Source organism: Rana temporaria, chromosome 1 (genome assembly GCF_905171775.1).
Source record: "Rana temporaria chromosome 1, aRanTem1.1, whole genome shotgun sequence".
Lineage (NCBI taxonomy): Eukaryota > Metazoa > Chordata > Amphibia > Anura > Ranidae > Rana > Rana temporaria.
The window spans coordinates 110,142,869-110,160,358 of record NC_053489.1 but is presented as its reverse complement, the minus strand read 5'-3'; the positions used below and the strand labels follow the sequence as shown (position 1 = coordinate 110,160,358).

The 17,490-nt window shown below is 42.5% G+C and overlaps 1 protein-coding gene across 2 annotated transcripts in view; it reads right to left on the bottom strand.

Moving 5' to 3' along the window:
• ATP6AP1L (ATPase H+ transporting accessory protein 1 like) overlaps positions 1-17,490 on the bottom strand; it is an 87,434-nt gene that overhangs the window by 23,920 nt on the left and 46,024 nt on the right. For both annotated transcript variants that reach the window (XM_040341662.1, XM_040341665.1), the window contains exons 3-5: positions 11,623-11,684; positions 11,204-11,445; positions 4,643-4,693 (exon numbers count right to left, since the gene is read on the bottom strand). In XM_040341662.1, the coding sequence (XP_040197596.1) occupies positions 4,643-4,693; positions 11,204-11,445; positions 11,623-11,684 (355 nt within the window). The remainder of the gene's footprint in view (positions 1-4,642; positions 4,694-11,203; positions 11,446-11,622; positions 11,685-17,490) is intronic.

Below are 17,490 nucleotides of genomic sequence, written 5' to 3'. Positions count from 1 at the left end.
CTATGGGGGTTATTTACTAAAGGAAAATCCACTTTGCACTACAAGTGCACTTGGAAGTGCAGTTGCTGTAGATCTGATGGGGACACGCAAGGAAAATATAAATCAGCATTTTAGCTTGCACATGATTGGACGATAAAATCAACAGAGATTCCCCTCATTTCAGATCTTCCCCTCAGATCTACAGTGACTTTGATTGCACTTGTAGTTTAAAGTGGATTTGCCTTTAGTAAATAAACCCTTATGAGTTTTTGTGTGTTGAACAAAGAAAAACTGTCAGTTCCGGTCAGAGCCACTGTACTAACAATCCGACATTAGTACAGTGATCTCCCCTGCTGAGCTGTTGTGTTCTGCCCCGCCAGAACACCCTGGTCAGCGCTCTTAGTCATTGGCTGAGAGCATTGATTAGGAGCCGGACGGCTGCTGGTTTTCCAGCATGCTCATCCAAGAGAAGCTGGTCATCTTCCGATGGACCGGCTGCCTTACACAGGAGCCGAATGTCAGACGGTTTTTATTGAACCGGTCAAAGTGGCCCAGCATTCGGCCCATGTGTACAGGGCTTTAGTCTGCTTGTCCATCTAACACTTCCCACCCCTCTAGACTGACAATGCTGCTGTTTGCTGTGCCTCTTATGCAGAGTGGGGGCACTATATTACAGGGGGTGTGCTACTGGCCAATTCACCAGGTGAAAACAGCATAAAAAAGAAAATGAATGCAGCCACCACATCTAATGATTGGTATTTTAGATTATATCATATATATAATTTTTTTTTTTTTAAACTGATTTGTGGGACACAACTAATCAAAACAAGACATCAAATATATCATTTTTTTGGGGGGTTTAATACCACTTTAACTTTATACCTTGGGATTTTAACATTATACCTTGAGATCTACTTATGAAAACAGAAAGGTCTGCAATGAAGCAAAATGTTGTCTCCTAAGATGGGCTTATCGTGAAATTTAAGAAATTGTTAAATAAAAATGAAGGAAGACAGCTTTACACGTGGGAAAAGAGTCACAATATAAAACAAAATTGGGGCAGTTAACATTAGTTGGCAGTAAAATGTCATAGCAAGCTTTTCCAGCAATAAAGCCCAAGAAATACTAATTTAAATTTATATCAAAGTAATTAAATATTGAGTTGTTATAAGATTGGCAGAAACGGTATTGTCAAGTCCAATAACAATATTGCAGCCTCAGAACCATGCAAAACAAATCTGGCAGTTAGCTGCTCATTAAAGCTTGCTGTGCTACAACTGAAATCACTTATAGGAAAATGTCAAGAACATATGATGAATATTGCCTAAAATTCTTCTCTAGTAAAAAAAAATATATATATTTTGCTAGTTTATAGATCAAAGACAAATCCTCAAGCTTCTGTTAAATTTCTGTTTCTTCAGTTGCTGAGGCAGAATTTGTACTCAGTTACTTGCTACCATTGGAGCAAGGGTTTACAACCTTTCCCATTCCCACGGGGCTGAGCTGCTACTTTAGTAGCATGCTGAATTGAAAATGCTTCCCAATATCTAGGAATAAGTGAAAAAAGCTCTTAACCACTTGCTTACTGGGCACATATACCCCCCTCCTGCCCAGGTGAAATTTCAGCTTCCGGCACTGCGTCGCTTTAACTGACAATTGCGCGGTTGTGCGACGTGGCTCCCAAACAAAATTGACGTCCTTTTTTCCCCACAAGTAGAGCTTTCTTTTGGTGGTATTTGATCACCTCTGCGGTTTTTATTTTTTGCGCTATAAACAAAAAAGAACGAAAATTTTGAAAAAAAATACAATATTTTTTACTTGTTGCTATAATAAATAGCCCAATTTTTTTTAAAAAACTTTTTTTTTTCTCAGTTTAGGCCGATACGTATTCTTCTACATATTTTTTGGTAAAAAAATAAATAAAAATAAATCGCAATAAGCGACTGGTTTGCGCAAAAGTTATAGCGCCTACAAAATAGGGGACAGAATTATTATTTTTTATTATTTTTTTTTTACTAGTAATGGCGGCGAGCTGCGATTTTTATTGGGACTGCGACATTATGGTGGACACATCGGACACTTTTGACACATTTTTGGCACCATTCACAATTACACTGCAATCAGTACTATAAATATGCACTAATTACTGTATAAATGTGACTGGCATTGAAGGGGTTAACACTAGGGGGTGAGGAAGGGGTTAAATGTATTCCCTATATAGTGTTCTAACTGTGGGGGAAGGGGGTGACTGGGGGAGGTGACCGATCTGTGTCCCTATGTACAAGAGACACAGATCGGTCTCCTCTCTCCCTGACAGCACGCTGTCATTGTGAGAGCCGGCAATGAGAAATGATCTCATATGTTTACATATGAGATCATCTCTCATTGGCCGCACAGATCGCCTACCAAACGGCCTCTCTGATTGGCCGTTCACGGCGATCTGTGATTGGCTGTGTCCAAGGGACACGGCCAGCACAGAAGTTCCCCGCTGCGCGCTCTGGAGCGCGCGCGGGGAACGAGGAAAGGGCCGGCCGTAAAAAGACGGCGCCCCAGAGAAGTAGAACCACCCTGCGGCCGTATATAGTCGAACGGCCGTCGGGAAGTGGTTAATCTGCATAAGGGATGGTCATGGTATCATTATCATAGATTCGGCCTGATGATGTCTGATGCTGTTCCTGCACTAAACCAAGGGGACTAGCAGAATTTGTCAAAGCAGTGGACCTGTCTGCAAAGAACCTCCACCATGCTTCACTGTTGCCTACATTTTTCTTCACCCCAGTTCTTATGTTTTCATGCACAGGACATGGGAATAAGGCTAAGCGACTCAACTATGCACGAAAACATAGGAAATGGGGAGCAGAAAATGGTAGCAGGTGCTCTGGACTGATGAATCAAAATTTGAAATATTTGGTTGTAGCAGGAGGTAGTTTGTTTGCCGAAAGGCTAGAGAGCGGTACAATAATGAATGTCTGCTGGCAACAGTGAAGCATGGTGGAGGTTCCTTGCAAGTTTGGGGCTACATTTCTGCAAATGGAGATTTGGTCAGGATCAATGGTGTCCTCAATGCTGAAATATACAGGCAGATACTTATCTATCATGCCTTACCATCAGGGAGGATTGTGACTGGCCCCAAATGTATTCTGCAGTAGGACAACGACCCCAAACATACAGTCATTGTCATTAACCACTTCCCGACCGCCGCATGTAGATATACGTTGTCAGAATGGCACGGACAGGCACATCAACGTACCTGTACGTGCCTGCCTAGACGTGGGTCGGGGGTCCGATCGGGACCCCCCCCCCCCCGCTACATGCGGCGGTCGGATCCCCTCGGGGAGCGATCCGGGACGACGGCGCGGCTATTCAATTATAGCCGCTCCGTCGCGATCGCTCTCCGGAGCTGAAGAACGGGGAGAGCCGTATGTAAACACGGCTTCCCCGTGCTTCACTGTGGCGGCGCATCGATCATGTTATCCCCTTTATAGGGGAGACACAATCGATGACGTGAGTCCTACAGCCACACCCCCCTACTGTTGTAAACACACACTAGGTGAAGCCTAGCACGTTCAGCGCCCCCTTGTGGTTAACTCCCAAACTTCAACTGTCATTTTCACAATAAAGAATGCAATTTAAATGCATTTTTTGCTGTGAAAATTACAGTGGTCCCAAAAATGTGTCAAAATTGTCCGAAGTGTCCGCCATAATGTCACAGTCACGAAAAAAATCGCTGATCCCCGCCATTAGTAGTAAAAAAAAAAAAAATCATAAAAATGCAATAAAACTATCCCCTATTTTGTAAACGCTATAAATTTTGCGCAAACCAATCAATAAACGCTTATTGCGATTTTTTTTACCAAAAATAGGTAGACGAATACGTATCAGCCTAAACTGAGGAAAACATTTTTTTTTAGATATGTTTTTGGGGGATATTTATTATAGCAAAAAGTAAAAAATATTGCATTTTTTTCAAAATTGTCGCTCTATTTTTGTTTATAGCGCAAAAAATAAAAAACGCAGAGGTGATCAAATACCACCAAAAGAAAGCTCTATTTGTGGGGAAAAAAGGACGCCAATTTTGTTTGGGAGCCACGTTGCACGACCGCGCAATTGTCTGTTAAAGCGACGCAGTGCCGAATTGTAAAAACCCCTTGGGTCATTTAGCTGCATATTGGTCCGGTCCTTAAGTGGTTAAGAACTATCTTCAGTGTAAAGAAGAACAAGTCCTGGAAGTGATGATTTGGCCCCCACAGAGACCTGATCTCAACATTATAGAGTCTGTCTGGGATTAAAGGAAGAGAGAATGATTTGAGGCAGCCTAAATACACAGATGATCTGTGGTTAGTTCTTCAAGATGGTTGGAACAACCTACCTGCCAAGTTCCTTCAAAAACTGTGCAAAACTATTTATGTCGCCCCATAAGGTATTTTTTACACATGGATTTTACATTAAAATATCTAATAAATTACAACAAAAGTATCAGAAATTGGAAATCATCATAATTATTATTGTTAGCAAAATTAGCAGTGTATGTATGTTTTTTTTCATAAAACAATGATTGATTCAATATCTACAGTATTATACCAACATTAACATTACCATACATATTAGTAATAATACTTTTGTTCTATACTTTTCCTATTTAAAATTGTGTTGGAAAACCTACCTTAAAGTAAGTCCTCTCATATGTGCAGCCTTATGAAATGTCAATGAAAGTCTAGAAATAGAAAAAACATGAATTTTAATACATAGCTTAGTCATGGCAACCGTCAATTTTATTTTTTTACTTTCGCAAAGCCCTGAAAGACAAGCCTGTAACTTTGTTAAGATAGCAAGTCAGAGAACAGCTGTTGTTCATGTAGTCCATGGTACATTATTATAATGGAATCTCCTTCATAAACATACCCAACGTGTTGGCCCAAACAACTGTGTTTAACAATAAAATTACATTGTGTATTTCTTGCTGATAAGTAATGAAAATCATTATCATTTTTTGTGGTTGACATCATATCCCAAGTAAAAACAAAGCATTTACAGCCGTGCATTGGAAAAAGATGTCCTTTTTACATTACATGCCACAGTGAGGCCGGACACACTACAGGGTCATAAAACCACTGCATTATAGTTCTTTTCCCTAATGCACATTTTATCGAAGTTTGCTGTACTGACATTTATTTTAGCTTGACTTGGCGTGTTTTTATGCATTTAATGCACTTTTGACTTTTATGTTGCTATGTTAAAAACACACAAAAAAGTATGCTAGAACACATTGAAGTGCAGCAAAAAGCCAATTAGAGACTCACTCTAAATAGCAGAGTTTTTATAACATTATAGCATATCACAAATTCATATTATAGAATGAATGGTAAGCTGCTTATATTCTTTCAATCACTCGCCATAGCAAATAAAGGGGTTGTAATGGTTTGTCTTTTATTTTCTAAATAGGTTCCTTTAACCCCCTTAGCGGTACCCCCGAGCGTGACTCGGGGTGGTTTTTCCATGTTGGGATCGGTATCCCCGAGTCACGCTCGAGGTAGATGTGCAGAGCGTGCAGCGGCGCGGCTTACCTTTCGCAGCATCCACAGACAGGGAATTACTTACCTTGTCCCTGGATTCTGCGATGCATCCCCGCTGTGTGAGCGAGCGGGTGCTCGCTCGATTCACAGTGTCCCAGTGTGCCGCCGATCTCCGTTCCCTGCGACGTTACGACGCAGGGGGGCGGAGAACGGCGCCAATACATGTTCTTTTATATAATAAAATATGTTCTTTCTGCCTGCAAACTGAAGATTGTCCATAGCAACCAAAAGTGTCTTTTTATGTCAAAAATGGTTTTAGAGCCGCTAGAAAACAGCGATATTAAAATATAGTCACTTGCAGAATTGTGCGATAGCGATTTGTGGGGAAATTCGTCATAAAAAAATAAAAGTAATGACAGCGACAATTCTGCAACTGAGCAAATTTCAGTGATTTTGAGTTGATTACATTATTGAATATTTTTTATTATAATTATATTATTACTTGTTATAATTATTTATAATTATTTATTATATTATAATTTATAATTTTGTTTTTAAAAAAAAAATCATACCCGGGATGCCTACTAGACTCTTGTTTGGTCAGATTTAAATGAGTTATTCCTAAGAATTGCAGGCCTACAGTATAAAACGCCAAATTTCCTTGCAAAATAATTGTACCGCTTTTGGTACGTAATTCCAGACAGAATCATACCGCCAGGGAGGTTAAGCTAGTGCATTGTTGAGTCACTTACCTTTTCCTTCGATTTCCCTTCTAAATGTTTTTTTTCTTTGTTTTCTTTATCTGAATTTCTTGCTTCCTGTTCCTCCTCAGTAAGCTGTTCTGGCTGACTAACCACCGCTCGGATGATGGGGGCAAGCTTACTGAGGAGAAACAGGAAGTGAGAAATTCAGACAAAGAAATCGAAGAAAAAGGTAAGTGAACCAACAATGCACTAGCTATTTAGAAAATAAAAAACAACCCTTTAAAATCTGTTTGAAATTACCTGAAAATTGTTATCTGTGTAGCCAGCATTAGATTTTAGAAGGTTAATTATTTAATGGGCCGTTCAAGGCAAAAGATAAAATCGACTGCCAATGCTATCCAGGACATATTTTAACTGTGTTGAAGTTATCCAACATACTAAATTAATATTTCATCTGAAATAGATAGAAATGGCAATTATCAATATGAAAATTAAAGGAGCTCAGCGGGCAGGTTGTGTCCCCTAAACCAGGTGAAAGTGAAAGTTAGGGCACTACAATAAAAGCCTTGGCTTTTGGACATAACTCTGGGGGAAACACTCTTGTACATGCAATATGAAACCCGTAATTACATTTTTTTTTTTTTTTTTTAAAGAATCATAAAATTGTTTTCTAAAATCATGTCACATGATCTGGCTGCTTTGCTTCCAAATCATTAAAATGCTGAAGCCTAGGAGTAAGGATCACTGCAGAAGCTCAAATTAGATGTAATCACATGACACAGGAAGAAAATATATTCTGCAAAACACTCCTTAGGCATGACACAGCTGGTACCCTGTTGTCAATCAGCTTCTATGGTCAGAGAGTTTGCTATAAAACACAATTCATGCGAAAGCAGAATACATTGGGGAATTTTTCAAATATGGAGCAGCTGTCAGAATCCCAAAGAGAAATTGCTGCCATGCTGCTGCGGCAACCAATCAGCTTCTATCTTTCATTTTTAGAACTAAACTGAACAAACTAAAGATAGGAGCCAATTGGTTGCCATGCACAGCTTCCCCAGATTTCCCTCATTGTATATATCTGTATGAGTTAAAGCGGTGGTTCACCCTAATAAAAAATTTTTTTTTTTGTATAGCATTAAATTAGGCATAGTAGCGCGAGCTACAGTATGCCTGTATTGATTTTTTTAGCCCCGTACTCACTGTGCAATCCTATATAGAAGATTCCGACTCCCCGCGGGGAATGGGCGTTCCTATCAAGAGGGAGGATGATTGACGGCCGGCTACGTCACGCTTCTCCGGAAATAGCCGAAACAGGACTTGGCGCTTCACGGCGCCTGCGCATAGTCTGTGCGCAGGCACCGTATAGCGCCGTGAAGAGCCGAGACCTGTTCCGGCTATCTTCGGGGAGCGTGACGTGCCATAGCCGGCCGTCAATCATCCTCCCTCTTGATAGGAACGCCCATTCCCCGCGGGGAGTCGGAATCTTCTATATACAGTTGTGTTCAAAATTATTCAACCCCCCAATGCTGTAAAGGGTTTTAGGGAATTTAGTGTACATTTGTAATTGTATTCAGAATGAAATCCTACAAGGACTTCTTAAATAACCATATGCAACTAAAATGACATCAATTGGTTTTGTAATACAGTAGTAAATGTTTCTTTTGTGAATTCTTCATTTACACAATTATTCAACCCCTTAAAGACTACCACTCTGAAGAACAGAGGTTCATTGAAGTGTTTTCAATCAGGTATTGAAAACACCTGTGGATGTCAGGGAGCAGCAATAAAGCCTAATAAGCACCAATCAGGCAGCTTTAAAATGACTGTGATACTCAGCTCCTTCTAGACATTTACTGGTGTGGTTACAAACATGGTGAAGTCAAGAGAATGGTCCGGGAAGACAAGAGAAGAGGTGATTACTCTTCACAGGAAGGGCAATGGCTATAAGAAGATTGCAAAGATGTTAAACATACCAAGAGACACCATAGGAAGCATCATTCGCAAATTCAAGGCAAAGGGCATTGTTGAAACGCTACCTGGTCGTGGCAGAAAGAAGATGCTGACTTCGACTGCTGTGCGCTACCTGAAGTGTAGAGTGGAGAAAAGTCCCCTTGTGACTGCTGAGGAACTGAGAAAAGATTTGTCAGATGTGGGTACTGAAGTTTCTGCTCAGACAATACGGCGCACACTGCGTAATGAAGGCCTCCATGCCAGAACTCCCAGGCGCACCCCCTTGCTGTCTCCAAAGAATAAGAAGAGTCGACTGCAGTATGCATAAATCATGTGGACAAACCACAGAAGTTTTGGGATTTTGTTCTGTGGACTGATGAAAAAAAATTAGAAGTGTTTGGGCCCATGGATCAACGCTATGTTTGGAGGAGGAAGAACAAGGCCTATGATGAAAAGAACACCTTGCCTACTGTGAAGCATGGTGGGGGGTCAATCATGCTTTGGGGCTGTTTTGCTTCTGCAGGTACAGGGAAGCTTCAGCATGTGCAAGGTACCATGAATTCTCTTCAGTACCAGGAGATAGTGGATAACAATGTGATGCAGTCCGTCACAAACCTGAGGCTTGGGAGACGTTGGGCCTTTCAACAGGACAATGATCCCAAGCATACCTCCAAGTCCACTAGAGCATGGTTGCAGATTAAAGGCTGGAACATTTTGGAGTGGCCATCGCAGTCACCAGACTTAAATCCGATTGAGAACCTCTGGTGGGACTTAAAGAAAGCAGTTGCAGTGTGCAAGCCTAAGAATGTGACTGAACTGGAGGCTTTTGCCCATGAGGAATGGGCGAAGATACCCGTAGATCGCTGCAAGACACTTGTGTCAAGCTATGCTTCAAGTTTAAAAGCTGTTATAACTGTAAAAGGATGTTGTACTAAGTACTAAGATTGAATGTCAATTGGGGGTTGAATAAAACTGATAATGATGTGAGCACAGAAAAGACATTTGTGGTTATTTCATTATAAATGTTATGTTATATTTGTCTGACCTACACGTGCCTCATTGATTTAATTGTAAGCAGGATGACTGAATGATCAAAATCAATGTCAAACTGGGCAAAACAATCAATTTCAGTGGGGGTTGAATAATTTTGAATACAAGTGTACGATTGCACAGTGAGTACCGGGCTAAAAAAATCAATACATGCATACTGTAGCTCGCGCTACTATGACTAATTTAATGCTAAAATGTTGTTAGTGTGGGTAAACAACCACTTTAAGTACCGGTACTTTATTAACCGTTTATGTGCTAAGGTTTTCAATACCTTTCAACAATAGAATCTGAAGGTGGCATTTACAAAAGTACTAAAAAGGTCATATAAAATGTTGTTAAGTGAATATCACACACAGTATACTCTATTATCTGCCCCATTGTTGCAATTTGCAATATCATATAATATGTATTATAAAAATTGTCATAGTGAACCTGTATTATTATTGCTCTATGATACATCAATTTATATTTACATACCATATAACCAATAATATCATAAACATATGAATAAAACTATACCCTTTGTGGCTGGGAACACTTTGTGCCAACATGATTGTTCTAATTCCAATCACAAAGTTTTAACTAAAGCCCTGTACACACGATCGGTTTGTCCGATGAAAACAGACCGGACTGTTTTCATCGGACAAATCGATCGTGTGTGGGCCCCATCTGTTTGTTTTCCATCGGTGAAAAAAAATAGAACACGTTTTACATTTTTCCTTTAAATAAACAAAAAAAAAAACGATCCTCTGTTTGGAAGTCCATCGGTCAAAAATCCACGCATGCTCAGAATCAAGTCGACGCATGCTCGGAAGCATTGAACTTCATTTTTCTCAGCACGTCACAGTGTTTTACATCACCGCGTTTTGGCACGGTCAGATTTTTGACTGATGGTGTGTAGGCAAGACTGATGAAAGTCAGCTTCATCGGATAGCCGACAAAAAAATCCATTGGATTAGATTTAATACAGGGATATGCAATTAGCGGACCTCCAGCTGTTGCAAAACTACAAGTCCCATCATGCTTCTGCCTCTGAGTGTTATGCTTGTGGCTGTCAGAGTCTTGCTATGCCTCATGGGATTTGTAGTTCTGCAACATCTGGAGGTCCGCTAATTGCATATCCCGATATCTGATCGTGTGTACGAGGCTTAAAGCGGAAGTAAGCCCATCGATGTAACACTTAAAAAAACTGTTAAAATTCCCGGCATGCCGGGAATGCTAACTGCACATTGGTTGTGCTCTCAACCAAACTGTCAAACCATCCAATGGTTGGTGTCATAACTGATCACATGTGCAGCTTCATGGCAGCTGAAGATTGAACAAAGGCCAAGATGGCTGCTTCCTTGGCTGAAAAAGATAGGAGGGTTTACTTCCACTTTAAGTTTCAGGAACATGGTTATAGACCTCTGTTGAATACAAGTGCATTTACTATGATGGATTAACTGAAATTTACCATGACTACTGGTAACATTCACCATGTTTAACCACTTGCTTACTGGGCACATAAACCCCCTTCGTGCCCAGTGGAAATTTCAGCTTCCGGCAAGTGCGTCGCTTTAACTGACATTTGCGCGGTCGTGCGACGTGGCTCCCAAACAAAATTGACGTCCTTTTTTTCCCACAAATAGAGCTTTCTTTTGGTGGTATTTGATCACCTCTGCGGTTTTTATTTTTTGCGCTATAAACAAAAAAAGAGCGACAATTTTGAAAAAAAACACACAATATTTTTTACTTTTTGCTATAATAAATATCCCAATTTTAAAAAAAAAAAAAACGTTTTTTTTTCTCAGTGTATTTTTATAAAAAAAAACGCAATAAGCGACTGGTTTGTGCAAAAGTTATAGTGCCTACAAAATAGGGGACAGAATTATTATTATTTTTTTTTATTATTTTTTTTTTTACTAGTAATTTGAGTACAATAAGTACAATTTTTTTTTTCCACAAGAAACAATAAGTACAATTTAAATACGTTATTCAATTCAAGGACAATTCCTACTTGCTTACGTGGTATTTTCTTCATTACAGCTCGAGTCCTCCATGTCCACAGAATCATACAAGCTTAAGTTCGTATTTGTCAGATCCAGTTGAGTCTGTTTCTTGAATCTAATTATTATTCTCTTAAATCCAAAAAGCACACAAGTTGTGCCGTCTATGGTGACATTGACAGTGTTCCTGGCATGCACGTTATTTTCATGGTTCACTCCCTTGGTCATTGTCTCCTTTGTTATTATGTTGTAATATAATTCCTGTATTAAAAAATAATATTTATTACCAGCAAGGTGTCAAACATATGGGCAGATTCCCACATCACCAATTACACTCCCCCCCCCCCCCAAAAAAAAAGATGTCACTCCAAACATGTAAAAGGGATATGCTTGTTGTAAATTAGTCTATCTATCTATGAATATAGTACACTAGCCCACCTTTTGCAGCCCTGTATGGTGGAACTGTAAATCTTGTTCCGTGTTGTGGATGTCAGGATACCCTAAAAAAAAAGACAACAAGGGATACCTTAAAAAAGAGCTTAAAGGGGTTGTAAAGGAAAAAATTTTTTCCCCTAAATAGCTTCCTTTACCTTAGTGCAGTCCTCCTTCACTTACCTCATCCTTCGATTTTGCTTTTAAATGTCCTTATTTCTTCTGAGAAATCCTCACTTTCTGTTCTTCTGTCTGTAACTCAATACCGTAAAGCAAGGCTTTCTTCCTGGTGTGGAGAAAGCCTCTTGAGGGGGGAGGGGTGAGCAGGAGTGTCAGGACACCCACTAACACACAGCTCCTTTCTCTATCTGCAAAGTAGAGAGTGTCCTGACTTGCCTGCTCGCCCCCTCCCCCCTCAAGAGGCTTTCTCCAGACCAGGGAGAAAGCCTTGCATTACGGTGTGGAGTTACAGACAGAAGAACAGGAAGTGAGGATTTCTCAGAAGAAATAAGGACAAATTAAAGCAAAATCAAAGAAAAATTCCTTTACAACCCCTTTAATCAATTTGAAAATTAGCCACAACTTATTTAAAGCTAAACTCCAGGCACACATCGACATACATTAAGTCACATAAATAAAAACAGTTTACCTGCAAAAAAAATTGTATTTGTTTTCATCCAGTTTGGAAATTTACACAGCCCTGCCACATAGCACAGCCAACCTGGTAGCCTACATGTTTTTCTGCTGCAGTTAAGCAACACATCAAACATCTAAATCAGGGGTCTCAAAGTACTGGCCTGCGGGCCATTTGCGCTTTTAAATGGCCCGCAGGCAGGGCGGGTGCCGCGGAAGTGTAGATCGAGGTGCATGAAGAGTAGCGCAGGAAGCGTCTGTCATAAGTTCACTTGTCTCTCATGTCACACTGCTACTCCCCAGCGGCCCCTCCTCTCTTCTCGTCCATCCCCATTTGCTTGTGACATCATCTGAGATGGACGAGAAGAGGGGGGGGGGCTGCCGGGGAGTAGCAGTGTGACATAAGAGACAAGTGAACTTATGACAGACGCTTCCTGCGCTACTCTGCCTTTGAAGAAAACAACAAGTTAATGCTGACCTGTGCCCTGGTGTGCTCTCATGTGCCCTGGTGTGCTCTCATGTGCCCTGATTGTGCCCTAATGTGCTCTCATGTGCCCTGATGTGCTTTCATGTGCCCTGATTGTCCCCTGATGTGCCCTGATGTGCTCCCATGTGCCCTGATTGTGCCCTCATGTGCCCTGGTGTGCTCTCATGTGCCCTGATTGTGCCCTGATGTGCCCCATGTGCCCTGATGTGCCCCATGTACCCTTATGTGCCCTCATGTGCCTCATGTACCCTGATGTGCTGGGCTCTGTACATCAGGGTACCCTGTACCCTGATGTGCCATGTGCCCTGTCCTGATGTGCTGTGCCCCATGTGCCTTGATGTGCTCTCATGTGCCCCATGTTCCCTGATTGTGCCATTCTGTGCCCCATGTGCCCTGATTGTGCCCTGGTGTGCTCGTATGTGCCCCATGTGCCCTGATGTGCTCTGATTGTGCCCTGATGTGGCCCATGTACCCTGATGTGCCATGGGGCACATGAGAGCACATCAGGGTACAATCAGGGAACATGGGGCACACCAGGGAACATGGGGCACATGAGAGCACATCAGGGCACATGGGGCACAGCACATCAGGACAGGGAAAATGGCACATCAGGGTACAGGACATGGCACATCAGGGCACAGCACATCAGGACAGGGCACACGGCACATCAGGGTACAGGGCACATGAAACAGCACATCAGGGTACAAAGCCCAGCACATCAGGGCACATGGCACATCAGGGTACAGGGCACATGAAACAGCACATGAGGGTACAAAGCCCAGCAAATCAGGGTACATGGGATACTCTGATGTGCTGGGCTTTGTACCCTGATGTGCTGTTTCATGTGCCCTGTACCCTGATGTGCCATGTGCCCTGTCCTGATGTGCTGTGCCCTGATGTGCCATGTCCTGTACCCTGATGTGCCATGTGCCCTGTCCTGATGTGCTGTGCCCTGATGTGCTCTCATGTGCCCCATGTTCCCTGGTGTGCCCCATGTTCCCTGATTGTGCCCTGATATGCTCTCATGTGCCCTGGTGTGCTTGTATGTGCCCTGATATGCCCCATGTGCCCTGATGTGCTCTGATTGTGCCCCATGTACCCTGATGTGGCCCATGTACCCTGATGTGCCATGTGCCCCATGTACCCTGATGTGCCCCATGTACCCTGATGTGCTGGGCTTTGTACCCTGATGTGCTGTTTCATGTGCCCTGTACCCTGATGTGCCATGTGCCCTGTCCTGATGTGCTGTGCCCTGATGTGCCATGTCCTGCACTGTGCCATGTGCCCTGTCCTGCACTGTGCCATGTGCCCTGTCCTGATATGCCCTGCCCTGATGTGCCGTGCACCCTGATGTGGCCTGTTGTGCTGTACCCCTATGTGCTGTGCTCTGATGTGCCCTGCACCCTGATGTGCTGGGCTTTGTACCCTGATGTGCTGGGCTTTGTACCCTGATGTGCGCTGTGCACTCATGTGTGCTGTGCCCTGTGCCCTGATGTGCTGTACCCTGATGGTGAGTGGTCAGTGTGTAGTGTAGTGGTCAGTGTGCAGTGTAGTGGTCAGGGTTAATAATGCGTTCGCCGACACCAGTACTGTTTTTGAAGTTTGAAAGTTTGCATGTGGCCCCCCATGGGATATGGAAACTTGTCTTGTGGCCCTCAGGTGATTTGAGTTTGAGACCCCTGATCTAAATACACCATTAAAATACATATGTATATGTGGGAACTGTTTACCATCCAAAGGATTTGTATTTCCATGTGAATGAAAAACACCTGATTGGCCCTGTGTGTTGTCCCATCCCTCTTCTTGTCTAAGTGCTGCTGTACAAAGAATTCCAAGTCAAATTCAGGTATTTACAGCATTGCATGTAGTAACACATTTCATTTGTTTAATTTCAACTTTCAGAAAATGTAGTTAGTTAAAGTGGTTGTAAACCCACTTTGACAACTTGCACCTAAAGGTAAGCCTAGATTAAAGCGTACCTGTAGGTGCAAGAAATATCTCCTTAACCTACACGGTTAAGGAGATATTTGCAGAAAACACTGCATCATGTCTACGGTGCATGCACGGACGTAGACAACTGCGCAGGCGCACTGAGCATCCCCGCATAATGAATGGGATAATGCAAGGAATATGCCGCGGGATCGTGACATCGTGCGCGGGAGCGGCAATACCAGGAAAAAGCTCTGAGGCCCCGTACACACGACCAGTTTCCTCGGCAGAATTCAGCTTCCGACCGAGTATCTGGCTGAATTCTGCCGAGAAACCTGGCCGTGTGTACAATTTCGCCGAGGAAGCCGACGAGGACCTCGGCGAGGAAATAGAGAACATGTTCTCTATTTCCTCGTTGTTCTATGGGAGCTCTCGGCCCGCCGAGCTCCTCGGCGGCTTCAGGGCTGAACTGGCCGAGGAACTCGATGTGTTTGGCACGTCGAGTTCCTCGGCCGTGTGTACGGGGCCTGAGGGGACATGGCGGCAGAGGGGAACGAGCAGCACTTCGGGGGCTTCAATTTCAGGTAAGTGCCACATAATGAGCTAGTATGCTATGCCATACCTTTATCTGCTCCTGGCCATGGAACAGCTGAGCAGCCAATTGTCCCATTACTTTTGGTCCCTTAAATAGTGAGAGGCACATATACAAACTGTTGTAATTCCTACACCGTTCACCTGATTTGGATGTAAATACCCTCAAATTAAAGCTGAAAGTCTGTAGTTAAAGCACATCTTGTTTTTCATTTCAAATCCATTGTGGTGGTGTATAGAGCCAAAAGATTAGAATTGTATCGATGTCCCAATATTTATGGACCTGACTGTATATTTAATCCCTCTAAAGCTGAAAATCACTGTAGTAGACTTCACTACTTCAGCAAGAATTCTGCACTAGTGCCATTCACAGAATGCATTGCATTTAGTCAATGAGTCCAAGGCAAGACAAGGTGGAGAGTGTAACAGCACCATCCTGCCTCTCCACCTTGTCCAGTCACAGAATGCTTTGGATTTTCTCAATGCTCAATCTCTGAATGGCGCCTGTGCCAAGTGTTCAACATCTTGTCTTCAGAATGCAGCAGGGTATCTCCTCAGCATGGGATCCTGGGATTCGGAAACTAGTGGAGATTATTAGCAGTCCTACTACAATAATTTTCAGTTTCTAGAGGATCCAACTATATGGTATATACATAGTTACAATGGAGAAATGTAACTACTGTATATTCAGTATAAAATGTCATACCTGCAGTTTTTTTTTATTGAAAATGGCCTTGCCCAATTAGATTTTCTTAATGTAACTTTACAAAGCCTCCTTAGGACTTTTAGTGTGTCCAGATTTTAGGTTTATCCCATTGCAGCCAAGGAGGTATTCTAAACATCATGATTGTTCTTCTCTTAGTTGTCCAATGATGTATGCTAAATATCATGACAATCAAATGGGATGTGACCACAAACTATTGCTTATTTCGGCTAGCTGAAGTAGCCAAGATCGCGGAATGTGACTTACCCTGGTTCTCCTCCTTTTTGGAAAACCGATCACAAGTAGTGAAACTGGGACCATTCACTTCTGAAAAACGCACGGTGTCATGCGGAGTCCCTCAAGGATCACCTCTGTCGCCGGTGCTGTTTAATATCTATCTTCGCCCTCTTTTTGAAATTATCAGCAGCCAAAAGCTGCTCTACCATTCCTATGCGGATGACACACAATTGTATTTTCGTATCTGCAACAAAAAGGATCACCATCTCAATCTAGAGAAATGTCTCTCTTTGATAGAGAACTGGATGACAAAGAGTTATCTTAAACTCAACGGCTCAAAAACAGAACTTCTCCTGTTTCACGCCCATTTGGAAGAATCAACTGGCAACAACCTGGACACCTCAGCCCATTCTAGGAAAAATCATCACCCCTAGCACCAAAGTCAAAAGTCTCGGGGTCTTCTTTGACACCCACATGACAATGGATGCACAAATAGGGTCAGTAGTCAGCGGATCACATCATCTGCTACGCTTATTACGCAGACTAATCCCATTTATTCCTAAAGAAGACATAGCAGTCGTGGTGGGAACAATTGTTAACTCCAGGCTGGACTATGCAAATGCCCTCTATCTCGGACTCCCAAAGTACCAAATCACGCGCCTGCATGTCTTTCAGAACACGGCCGCGCATCTGGTGACTGGGAAAAAAACATGGGAATCAATCTCCCCTTCACTGAGAAGCCTTCACTGGCTACCAGTGAAAGACAGAATCACTTTCAAAGCACTCTGTCTAACGCATAAATGTATTTGGGGAAATGCCCCCCAATACCTATGCGACAAAATAAAAGCCTACAACCCCAATCGCGCTCTGCGATCCTCCAACCAAAATTTACTCCAAATCCCCAAAACCAGATACAAGTCCAAAGGAGAAAGAAGATTTGCTGTCCAAGGCCCTCGACTTTGGAACACTTTGCCAACCTCCATTCATTTGGAGGAGAACCACTTGGCCTTTAGGAGAAAGATCAAAACCCACCTCTTCTGAGCTCAAGGGAGAAGTGCTCAAACAAGCGCCCAGAGGCGATTCAGTTCGCATGTGTAGCGCTATATAAATTTTTCACTCACTCACAGTTCTGTGCCCTGACGCAGAGTTAAAAGGGTATTGTATCACCCAGGATTCTAGAGACTTGGGTTTGATGAAGTCTCCAATCCTGGGACATGGTTTTTTAGACAACCAGCATACTCATTGGACATTTGTGCTGGGCTTTTAGTGGAGACCTGACTATGGTTCTGGGCTC